This window comes from Ranitomeya variabilis, chromosome 6 (genome assembly GCF_051348905.1).
Source record: "Ranitomeya variabilis isolate aRanVar5 chromosome 6, aRanVar5.hap1, whole genome shotgun sequence".
NCBI lineage: Eukaryota > Metazoa > Chordata > Amphibia > Anura > Dendrobatidae > Ranitomeya > Ranitomeya variabilis.
In genome coordinates this window covers 171019794-171032403 of record NC_135237.1, presented here as the reverse complement: position 1 = coordinate 171032403, position 12610 = coordinate 171019794, and the positions used below count along the sequence as shown (strand labels likewise).

The 12610-nt window shown below is 46.8% G+C and overlaps 1 protein-coding gene across 1 annotated transcript in view; it reads left to right on the top strand.

The window, feature by feature from the left end:
* Window positions 1–338: 338 nt before the first annotated feature.
* The window catches only part of LOC143783241 (uncharacterized), a 107997-nt gene continuing 95725 nt past the window's right edge, over window positions 339–12610 (top strand). Inside the window, exons 1-2 of the mRNA XM_077271658.1 lie at window positions 339–2311; window positions 8043–9447. Coding sequence (XP_077127773.1) covers window positions 644–2311; window positions 8043–9447 — 3073 coding nt within the window. The 5' untranslated portion in view covers window positions 339–643. The remainder of the gene's footprint in view (window positions 2312–8042; window positions 9448–12610) is intronic.

Genomic DNA, 12610 nt, shown 5'->3' with positions numbered 1-12610 from the left:
TGGCAAGTCTGCCTCTGTGCCAGTCCTGTGTGTGGCATCTGTCTCTCATTGTGTGCCACCGAAAACCACTGTGTAATACTTGGCCATTTATTTTTTTTGGGTAAATTCTCCTTGTAAAAAAAAAAATAATTAGTGGGAGATAAAGGTTGGCAAGTCTGCCTCTGTGCCATTGCTGTGTGTGGCATCTGTCTCTCATTGTGTGCCACCGAAAACCACTGTGTAATACTTGGCCATTTATTTTTTTTGGGTAAATTCTCCCTGTAAAAAAAAAAATAATTAGTGGGAGATAAAGATTGGCAAGTCTGGCTCTGTGCCAGTCCTGTGTGTGGCATCTGTCTCTCATTGTGTGCCACAGAAAACCTAGTGTGTAATATTGTTGTTTTTTTTTTTTTAAATTCTCCCAGAAAAAAAAAAAAATAGTGGGAGATTAAGATTGGCATTTCTGCTTGAGTGCTGGTCCTGTGTGTGCCATCTGTCTCAAATTATTAGGGCACAGAAAACCTAGTGTGTAACATTGGGCCTGATTTTCCTTTCAGTGTCAGGCACCTATAAAGGTATCTATAAATCTTACAGAAGTTTGAGTTCACCTTATAAGTTGTTTTACAGTAACAAATACCGTTACTTTGGTTACGTTTTGCAAACAATGAGGAAGTCTAGTGGAAGAGGTCGTGGCCGTGGGCGGTCATTGTCAGCTGGTAATGATGGTAGTGGTGGTGGAGCATCAGGTGGTCGTGGTAAAAGCAGTACAGCACCTAAGTCTCGAGCTGTTGAGCCAGGTTCGTTGTCTGGCTACACAAGGCCTCGAACGCTCTCTTTTCTGGGAGTAGGAAAACCACTTTTGAAGCCGGAGCAGGAGGAACAAGTATTGGCTTTCATTGCTGACTCTGCCTCTAGCTTTTTCACCTCCTCCTCGGAAAGTGCCAAATGTCAGAGCAGTGCATCGTCAGTGGATGCTCCCGGTCAGGAACAAGTCGCTTCCTTGTGTCCTTCACCCAGAACAACAGTGAAGGATGCGTCAGTCGACAGAACAGGTTACTCCATGGAGCTCTTTACACATACCGTTCCTGGGTTAGACAGTGAAACAGTTAACAGGCCATGCCCATTCGAAGTTGAATCGGACATGGAGTGCACAGATGCACAGCCACAGCCAGATTACTATGCTGTTCCTTTGACTCAGACCAGAACATTGCCCTCGCAGTGTGCTGAGGCAGAATCAAACCCAGCGGAGACTATGGTGCCCCGTCACGAACGCAATACCACCGGCTTACACGGTGACACAGACGAAGTTGCACACGACATAGAAGAGGAGGTCATAGATGACCCAGTTGTTGACCCCGATTGGCAGCCATTGGGGGAACAGGGTGCAGGCGGCAGTAGTTCTGAAGCGGAGGAGGAGGAGCCGCAGCAGGCATCAACATCACAACAGGTTCCATCTGCCGGGCCCGTATCTGGCCAAAAACGCGTGGCAAAACCAAAACCAGTTGGAGGACAGCGTGGCCATCCGGTTAAAGAAGCTCAGTCTGCAATGCCTGAAAAGGTATCCGATAGTAGAAAGAGTGCAGTCTGGCATTTTTTTAAACAACATCCAAATGATCAGCGCAAAGTCATCTGTCAAAAATGTTCAACTACCTTAAGCAGAGGTCAGAATCTTAAAAGTCTAAATACAAGTTGCATGCATAGACATTTATCCACCATGCATTTGCAAGCCTGGACTAACTACCAAACGTCCCTAAAGGTTGCAGCACCCTCGGCCAATGAAGCTAGTCAGCAACGCTACATCCCTTCCCTCCCTGTAAGCCCACCATTTCCCGCGCCACCTGCAGTATCTGTGCAGCTTTCGTCGCCAGGCCAAAGCAGTCAGGGAATCACCAGGTTAGTAGTAGGAAACACTGCATGTAGGGCACCGGCAAGAATACCATCTCCAACCCTCTCTCAGTCACCCATGTCCACCGGCACCACCGCTAGTTCCACGATCTCCAGCTCTCCAGTCCAGCTCACCCTACATGAGACTCTTGTCAGGAAAAGGAAGTACTCATCCTCGCATCCGCGTACACAGGGTTTGAACGCCCACATTGCTAGACTAATCTCATTAGAGATGATGCCCTACCGGTTAGTTGAAAGCGAAGCTTTTAAAGCGCTGATGGACTACGCTGTACCACGCTACGAGCTACCCAGTCGGCACTTCTTTTCTAGAAAAGCCATCCCAGCCCTCCAACAGCATGTTAAAGACCGCATCGTCCATGCACTCAGGCAGTCTGTGACTACAAAGGTGCACCTGACAACAGATGCATGGACCAGTAGGCATGGCCAGGTGTTGTGAAATTGGATTTTGGGCTCCCCCGGTGGCCACTGGTGGAATTGAACTTGTGTGCATCATCCCCTCTGTTCACCTGTTCCCATCAGGATGTGGGAGTCGCTATTTAACCTTGCTCCTCTGTCACTTCCATGCCGGTCAACATTGTAATCAGAAGCCTTTCTGTGCATGTTCCTGCTACCAGACAACTTCCAGCTAAGTCGGACTTTTGTCCTTGTTTGTTTTTTGCATTTTGTTCCAGTTCACAGCTGCAGTTTCGTTTCTGTGTCTGGAAAGCTCTTGTGATCTGAAATTGCCACTCTGATGTTATGAGTTAATACTAGAGTCTTAAAGTAATTTCAGGATGGTGTATTGATAGGGTTTTCAGCTGACCATGAAAGTACCCTTTCTGTCTTCCTGCTATCTAGTAAGTGGACCTCGATTTTGCTAAACCTATTTTCATACTACGTTTGTCATTTTCATCTTAAATCACCGCCAATATATGTGGGGGCCTCTGTCTGCCTTTCGGGGAAATTTCTCTAGAGGTGAGCCAGGACTATATTTTCCTCTGCCAGGATTAGTTAGTCCTCCGGCCGGCGCTGGGCGTCTAGGGATAAAACGCAGGCTACGCTACCCGGCTACTGTTAGTTGTGCGGCAGGTTTAGTTCATGGTCAGTTTAAGTTTCCATCCTTCCAAGAGCTAGTTCCTATGTATGCTGGGCTATGTTCTCTTGCCATTGAGAACCATAACAGTTTGACCGGCCTTAAAGGGTTAAATTAATTGGCAGAGAAAGGAGAGAAAAAAGAAGTCTGCTGAAAAATTTTTTTTTTTTTTTCCTTCAGTTCTGAGTGTGCTTTCAATTGAATCACTTGCAAGTCTGCCTATATTGCAGCCTTCCTCTCTCTCTCTCCTTCTAATCCTGGAATGGCTCTGTGTTCACCTGTTTAAAATGGATATTCAGAGTTTAGCTGCAGGTTTGAATAATCTCACCACGAAAGTTCAAAATTTACAAGATTTTGTTGTTCATGTTCCTATATCTGAACCTAGAATTCCTTTGCCTGAATTTTTCTCGGGGAATAGATCTTGCTTTCAAAATTTCAAAAATAATTGCAAGTTGTTTTTGTCCCTGAAATCTCGCTCTGCTGGAGATCCTGCTCAGCAGGTCAGGATTGTGATTTCTCTGCTCCGGGGCGACCCTCAGGATTGGGCTTTTGCATTGGCTCCAGGGGATCCTGCGTTGCTCAATGTGGATGCGTTTTTTCTGGCCTTGGGGTTGCTTTATGAGGAACCTCATTTAGAGCTTCAGGCGGAAAAAGCCTTGATGTCCCTATCTCAGGGGCAAGATGAAGTTGAAATATACTGCCAAAAATTCCGTAAATGGTCTGTGCCTACTCAGTGGAATGAGTGCGCCCTGGCGGCGAATTTCAGAGAGGGTCTCTCTGATGCCGTTAAGGATGTTATGGTGGGGTTCCCTGTGCCTGCGGGTCTGAATGAGTCCATGACAATGGCTATCCAGATCGATAGACGTCTGCGGGAGCGCAAACCTGTGCACCATTTGGCGGTGTCTACTGAGAAGACGCCAGAGAATATGCAATGTGATAGAATTCTGTCCAGAAGCGAACGGCAGAATTTTAGACGAAAAAATGGGTTGTGCTTTTATTGTGGTGATTCAACTCATGTTATATCAGCATGCTCTAAGCGTACTAAGAAGCTTGATAAGTCAGTTTCAATTGGCACTTTTCAGTCTAAGTTTATTCTATCTGTGACCCTGATTTGCTCTTTATCGTCTATTACCGCGGACGCCTATGTCGACTCTGGCGCCGCTTTGAGTCTTATGGATTGGTCCTTTGCCAAACGCTGTGGGTATGATTTAGAGCCTCTTGAAACTCCTATACCTCTGAAGGGGATTGACTCCACCCCATTGGCTAGTAATAAACCACAATACTGGACACAAGTAACTATGCGAATTAATCCGGATCATCAGGAGATTATTCGCTTTCTTGTGCTGTATAATCTACATGATGTGTTGGTGCTTGGATTGCCATGGCTGCAATCTCATAACCCAGTCCTCGACTGGAACGCTATGTCTGTGTTAAGCTGGGGATGTAAGGGGATGCATGGGGACGTACCTTTGGTTTCCATTTCGTCATCTATTCCCTCTGAGATTCCTGAATTCTTGTCTGACTATCGTGACGTTTTTGAAGAACCTAAGCTTGGTTCATTACCTCCGCACCGGGAGTGCGATTGTGCCATAGATTTGATTCCGGGTAGTAAATACCCTAAGGGTCGTTTATTTAATCTGTCTGTGCCTGAACATGCTGCTATGCGAGAATATATAAAGGAGTCCTTGGAAAAGGGACATATTCGTCCTTCGTCATCTCCCTTAGGAGCCGGTATTTTCTTTGTGTCTAAGCAAGATGGCTCTTTGAGGCCGTGTATTGATTATCGGCTTTTGAATAAAATCACGGTTAAATATCAATATCCGTTGCCACTGCTGACTGATTTGTTTGCTCGCATAAAGGGGGCCAAGTGGTTCTCTAAGATAGATCTCCGTGGGGCGTATAATTTGGTGCGAATTAAGCAGGGGGATGAGTGGAAAACCGCATTTAATACGCCCGAGGGCCACTTTGAGTATTTGGTGATGCCTTTTGGCCTTTCAAATGCCCCTTCAGTCTTTCAGTCCTTTATGCATGACATTTTCCGTGATTATTTGGATAAATTTATGATCGTGTATCTGGATGATATTCTGATTTTTTCGGATGACTGGGACTCTCATGTCCAGCAGGTCAGGAGGGTTTTTCAGGTTTTGCGGTCTAATTCCTTGTGTGTGAAGGGTTCTAAGTGCGTTTTTGGGGTTCAAAAGATTTCCTTCTTGGGATACATTTTTTCCCCCTCTTCCATCGAGATAGATCCTGTCAAGGTTCGGGCTATTTGTGATTGGACGCAACCCTCTTCTCTTAAGAGTCTTCAGAAATTTTTGGGCTTTGCTAACTTTTATCGTCGCTTTATTGCTGGTTTTTCTGATGTTGTTAAACCATTGACTGATTTGACTAAGAAGGGTGCTGATGTTGCTGATTGGTCCCCTGCTGCTGTGGAGGCCTTTCGGGAGCTTAAGCGCCGCTTTTCTTCCGCCCCTGTGTTGCGTCAGCCTGATGTTGCTCTTCCTTTTCAGGTTGAGGTCGACGCTTCTGAAATCGGAGCTGGGGCGGTTTTGTCGCAAAGAAGTTCCGACTGCTCCGTGATGAAACCTTGTGCTTTTTTTTCTCGTAAATTTTCGCCCGCCGAGCGGAATTATGATATTGGGAATCGGGAGCTTTTGGCCATGAAGTGGGCTTTTGAGGAGTGGCGTCATTGGCTTGAGGGGGCTAGAAATCAGGTGGTGGTATTGACCGACCACAAAAATTTAATTTATCTTGAGTCCGCCAGACGCCTGAATCCTAGACAGGCGCGCTGGTCGTTGTTTTTCTCTCGGTTTAATTTTGTGGTGTCATACCTACCGGGTTCTAAGAATGTTAAGGCGGATGCCCTTTCTAGGAGTTTTGAGCCTGACTCCCCTGGTAATTCTGAACCTACAGGTATCCTTAAAAATGGAGTGATATTGTCTGCCGTTTCTCCTGACCTGCGGCGGGCCTTGCAGGATTTTCAGGCGGATAGACCTGATCGTTGCCCACCTGGTAGACTGTTTGTTCCTGATGATTGGACCAGTAAAGTCATTTCTGAGGTTCATTCTTCTGCGTTGGCAGGTCATCCTGGAATCTTTGGTACCAGGGATTTGGTGGCAAGGTCCTTCTGGTGGCCTTCCCTGTCACGAGATGTACGAGGCTTTGTGCAGTCTTGTGACGTTTGTGCTCGGGCCAAGCCTTGTTGTTCTCGGGCTAGTGGATTGTTGTTGCCCTTGCCTATCCCGAAGAGGCCTTGGACGCACATCTCGATGGATTTTATTTCGGATCTTCCTGTTTCTCAGAAGATGTCTGTCATCTGGGTGGTGTGTGACCGTTTCTCTAAGATGGTCCATTTGGTTCCCCTGCCTAAGTTGCCTTCTTCTTCCGAGTTGGTTCCTCTGTTTTTTCAAAATGTGGTTCGTTTGCATGGTATTCCGGAGAATATCGTTTCTGACAGAGGAACCCAATTCGTGTCTAGATTTTGGCGGGCATTCTGTGCTAGGATGGGCATAGATTTGTCTTTCTCGTCTGCTTTCCATCCTCAGACTAATGGCCAGACCGAGCGGACGAATCAGACTTTGGAGACATATTTGAGGTGTTTTGTGTCTGCAGATCAGGATGATTGGGTTGCTTTTTTGCCTTTAGCGGAGTTTGCCCTCAATAATCGGGCCAGCTCTGCCACCTTGGTGTCTCCTTTTTTCTGTAATTCGGGGTTTCATCCTCGATTTTCCTCCGGTCAGGTGGAATCTTCGGATTGTCCTGGAGTGGATGCTGTGGTGGAGAGGTTGCATCAGATTTGGGGGCAGGTGGTGGACAATTTGAAGTTGTCCCAGGAGAAGACTCAGCTTTTTGCCAACCGCCGGCGTCGGGTTGGTCCTCGGCTTTGTGTCGGGGACTTGGTGTGGTTGTCTTCTCGTTTTGTCCCTATGAGGGTTTCTTCTCCTAAGTTTAAGCCTCGGTTCATCGGCCCGTACAAGATATTGGAGATTCTTAACCCTGTGTCCTTCCGTTTGGACCTCCCTGCATCTTTTTCTATTCATAATGTTTTTCATTGGTCATTGTTGCGCAGGTATGAGGTACCGGTTGTGCCTTCCGTTGAGCCTCCTGCTCCGGTGTTGGTTGAGGGCGAGTTGGAGTACGTTGTGGAAAAAATCTTGGACTCCCGTGTTTCCAGACGGAAACTCCAGTATCTGGTCAAATGGAAGGGATACGGTCAGGAGGATAATTCTTGGGTGACTGCCTCTGATGTTCATGCCTCCGATCTGGTCCGTGCCTTTCATAGGGCTCATCCTGATCGCCCTGGTGGTTCTGGTGAGGGTTCGGTGCCCCCTCCTTGAGGGGGGGGTACTGTTGTGAAATTGGATTTTGGGCTCCCCCGGTGGCCACTGGTGGAATTGAACTTGTGTGCATCATCCCCTCTGTTCACCTGTTCCCATCAGGATGTGGGAGTCGCTATTTAACCTTGCTCCTCTGTCACTTCCATGCCGGTCAACATTGTAATCAGAAGCCTTTCTGTGCATGTTCCTGCTACCAGACAACTTCCAGCTAAGTCGGACTTTTGTCCTTGTTTGTTTTTTGCATTTTGTTCCAGTTCACAGCTGCAGTTTCGTTTCTGTGTCTGGAAAGCTCTTGTGATCTGAAATTGCCACTCTGATGTTATGAGTTAATACTAGAGTCTTAAAGTAATTTCAGGATGGTGTATTGATAGGGTTTTCAGCTGACCATGAAAGTACCCTTTCTGTCTTCCTGCTATCTAGTAAGTGGACCTCGATTTTGCTAAACCTATTTTCATACTACGTTTGTCATTTTCATCTTAAATCCCCGCCAATATATGTGGGGGCCTCTGTCTGCCTTTCGGGGAAATTTCTCTAGAGGTGAGCCAGGACTATATTTTCCTCTGCCAGGATTAGTTAGTCCTCCGGCCGGCGCTGGGCGTCTAGGGATAAAACGCAGGCTACGCTACCCGGCTACTGTTAGTTGTGCGGCAGGTTTAGTTCATGGTCAGTTTAAGTTTCCATCCTTCCAAGAGCTAGTTCCTATGTATGCTGGGCTATGTTCTCTTGCCATTGAGAACCATAACAGCCAGGGACGTTACGTGTCCATCACGGCACACTGGGTGAATGTGGTGGATGCAGGGTCCACAGGGGACAGCAATATTGGGACAGTTCTGCCTAGCCCACGGTCAAGGAAAGAGTTGGCTGTAGGCGTTCGCCCCCCCTCCTCCTCTTCCTCCTCCTCCTGCAGAAGCGAGAGCTCGTCCACAGACCGCAGTCGCACATCCACTCCATCCGCAGCTGCCACTGTTGCACACCAGGTGTGCCATTATGGGACAGCTAGTGGCAAGCGTCAGCAGGCTGTATTGGCAATGAAGTGTTTGGGTGACAACAGACACACCGCGGAAGTTCTGTCCGAGTTCTTGCAGAAAGAAACTCAGTCATGGCTGGGCACTGTACATCTTGAGGCAGGCAAGGTAGTGAGTGATAATGGAAGGAATTTCATGGCTGCCATAGCCCTTTCCCAACTGAAACACATTCCTTGCCTGGCTCACACCTTAAACCTGGTGGTGCAGTGCTTCCTGAAAAGTTATCCGGGGTTACCCGACCTGCTCCTCAAAGTGCGCAGACTTTGCTCGCATATCCGCCGTTCGCCCATACACTCCAGCCGTATGCAGAACTATCAGCGTTCTTTGAACCTTCCTCAGCATCGCCTAATCATCGACGTTGCAACAAGGTGGAACTCCACACTGCACATGCTTCAGAGAGTGTGCGAACAGAGGCGTGCTGTTATGTATTTGTGGGAGGATACACGGGCAGGCAGTTGGATGGCAGACATGGAGTTGTCAGGTGTGCAGTGGTCGAAGCTACAAGACCTGTGTCAAGTCCTTCAGTGTTTTGAGGAATGCACACGGCTGGTTAGTGCAGACAACGCCATAATAAGCATGAGCATCCCCCTAATGCGTCTGCTGATGCAAAGTTTGACGCACATAAAGGAGCAGGCGTCTGCAGCCGAGGAAGAGGAAAGCCTTGATGACAGTCAGCCATTGTCTGGTCAGGGCCGTGTAGAGGACGCGGTAGCGGGCGAAGAGGAGGAGGAGGACGAGGAGGATGATGGGGATGAGTACTTTTTTAATGAGGAAGCTTCTCCTGGGCCAACAGAAATTAGTGGCGTTACAAGGCCGGGTTCTGTTTTTTTAAGGGAGACAAGTGACGTAGATTTGCCTGTAACTGCCCCTCAAACCAGCACAACCGCAGATTTGACAACTGGAACTTTGGCCCACATGGCGGATTATGCCTTACGTATCCTCAAAAGGGACCCACGCATTATTAAAATGATGACCGATGACGATTACTGGTTGGCCTGCATCCTTGACCCTCGCTATAAAGGCAAATTGCAAAATATTATGCCACATGAGAACCTCGAACAAATATTAGCAACCAAACAAGCTACTCTTGTAGACCGTTTGATTCAGGCATTCCCAGCACACAGCGCCGGTGATGGTTCTCACACAAGCTGCAGGGGGCTACAGGGCAGAGGTGTTAGAGGTGCACAGATCAGAAGTGGCGTTGGACAGAGGGGTTTTCTGACCAGGTTGTGGAGTGATTTCGCAATGACCGCAGACAGGACAGGTACTGCAGCATCTATTCAAAGTGACAGGAGACAACATTTGTCCAGTATGGTTACTAACTATTTTTCATCCCTTATCGATGTTCTCCCTCAACCGTCATTCCCATTTGATTACTGGGCATCCAAATTAGACACCTGGCCTGAATTGGCAGAATATGCATTGCAGGAGCTTGCTTGCCCAGCAGCTAGTGTGCTATCAGAAAGAGTATTCAGTGCTGCTGGTTCAATATTAACCGAAAAAAGGACTCGTCTGGCTACCCAAAATGTGGATGATCTCACCTTCATTAAAATGAACCACTCCTGGATTTCAAATTATTTTGCCCCACCTTTCCCGGCTGACACCTAGCTTTCCTATAAAAAGGTCTTGCTTGTGGACTGGTCTTACTGAGTGTTCCAATCTCTTAATTTGCAGCAGCTGTTTGTCCAGCATACGACATGTTTACACCTCCCTCAATGGGAAAATGCCCCCCACGGGGCCGTGGTCTCGCCACTTGGCGCAAGCACCTGTTATAGTGCTGTTTGTCTGAAGAGGTGGGTGTGCCCGCTTTTGGTCGACGGCACTGCCACTGGGTCCCTCATAGTACAATGAAGTGTGATGCTAGTTAAAATAGTCTGGGTCAGTGTCCTATATTGACACCAGTAAATACTTACTGCCAAATTACTTTGTCAGAAACTCAGCAGATGAGCCCACCCCTGTACCTAAGTATGCCACACTTTTTTTTTTTGTTGTTTTGCGAGACATTAACATCTATTTATTTTTTGTGAGTACTAACTGTGTCAGACACTCCTTGCAATCCTCCTCTGCTGACCACAATGCTGCCTGTGTATCCATGTAACCGATTTTAAACTGCCTTGAGCCTATTTTTATTTATTTTAGGCCTTCATTAGCCTGTCTGCGGTCCCTCCTTGCAATACTCCTCCACTGACCACAATGCTGCCTGTGTATCCATGTAACCGATTTTAAACTGCCTTGAGCCTATTTTTATTTATTTTAGGCCTTCATTAGCCTGTCTGCGGTCCCTCCTTGCAATACTCCTCCACTGACCACAATGCTGCCTGTGTATCCATGTAACCGATTTAAAACTGCCTTGAGCCTATTTTTTTTTATTTTAGGCCTTCATTAGCCTGTCTGCGGGCCTTCATTAGCCTGTCTGCAGTCCCTCTTTGCAATACTCCTCCACTGACCACAATGCTGCCTGTGTATCCATGTAACCGATTTAAAACTGCCTTGAGCCTATTTTTTGTTATTTTAGGCCTTCGTTAGCCTGTCTGCGGTCCCTCCTTGCAATACTCCTCCACTGACCACAATGCTGCCTGTGAATCCATGTAACCGATTTAAAACTGCCTTGAGCCTATTTTTATTTATTTTAGGCCTTCATTAGCCTGTCTGCGGTCCCTCCTTGCAATACTCCTCCACTGACCACAATGCTGCCTGTGTATCCATGTAACCGATTTTAAACTGCCTTGAGCCTATTTTTATTTATTTTAGGCCTTCATTAGCCTGTCTGTGGTCCCTCCTTGCAATACTCCTCCACTGACCACAATGCTGCCTGTGTATCCATGTAACCGATTTTAAACTGCCTTGAGCCTATTTTTTGTTATTTTAGGCCTTCATTAGCCTGTCTGCGGGCCCTACTTGCAATCCTCCTCCGCTGACCACACCAATGCTGCCCATGTACCCCTGGAACCTATTTAAAAGTTCATAGAGCCTATTTATATATTTTATTTAATATTAATAAAGCCATGATGGACTACGCTGTACCACGCTACAAGCTAACCAGTCGACACTTCTTTTGCGAGAAAAGCCATCCCAACCCTCCACCAGCATGTAAAAGACCGCATTGTCCATGCACTCTGGCAATCTGTGAGTACAAAGGTGCACCTGACAACAGACGCATGGACCTGTAGGCATGGCCACGGAAGGTTACGTGTCCATTACGGCGCAATCGGTTAATGTGGTGGATGCATGGTCCACAGGGGACAGACTACTAAGTCTGTCTGCAGTCCCTAATTCAAATTGTCCTCCACTGTCTAAATCTGAGCTTCAACCTTCTGGCTCTCCTTAAGTGCTTTTTTAAAAAAAATTGGTGGTTGGGGCCTAATAACTCTGTCTGCCGCTCCCTGGTGTTGACCTCAACTGAATAAATCTGAGCTTCAACCTTCTGGCTCTAATTTTTTTTTTTTTTTTTTTAAATTGGTGGTTGGGGCCTAATACCTCTGTTTGCCGCTCCCTGGTGTTCTCCTCAACTGTATAAAGCTGAGCTTCAACCTTCTGGCTCTCATTAAGTGTTTTTTTTTTAAAAAATTGGTGTTTGGGGCCTAATACCTCTGTTTGCCGCTCACTGTTGTTTGTCCTCAACTGTATAAAGCTGAGCTTCAACCTTCTGGCTTTCAGCCTATAGTATCAGATATTAAACAGCATTTGGCCTTCAACTTTGGTTGCGGCCTACTAACGGTGTCTGCCGCTCCCTGGTGTTTGTCCTCAACTGTATAAAGCTGAGCTTCAACCTTCTGGCTCTCATTAAGTGTTTTTTTTTTAAAAAATTGGTGTTTGGGTCCTAATACCTCTGTTTGCCGCTCCCTGGTGTTCTCCTCAACTGAATAAATCTGAGCTTTAACCTTCTGGCTCTCATTAAGTGCTTTTTTTAAAAAAAATTGTTGTTTGGGGCCTAATACCTCTGTTTGCCGCTCACTGGTGTTCTCCTCAACTGAATAAATCTGAGCTTCAACCTTCTGGCTCTCATTTTTTTTTTTTAAATTGGTGTTTGGGGCCTAATACCTCTGTTTGCCGCTCCCTGTTGTTTGTCCTCAACTGTATAAAGCTGAGCTTCAACCTTCTGGCTTTCGGCCTATAGTATCAGATATTAAACAGCATTTGGCCTTCAACTTTGGTTGCGGCCTACTAACGGTGTCTGCCGCTCCCTGGTGTTTGTCCTCAACTGTATAAAGTTGAGCTTCAACCTTCTGGCTCTCCTTAAGTGCTTTTTTAAAAAAAAATTGGTGGTTGGGGCCTAATAACTCTGTCTGCCG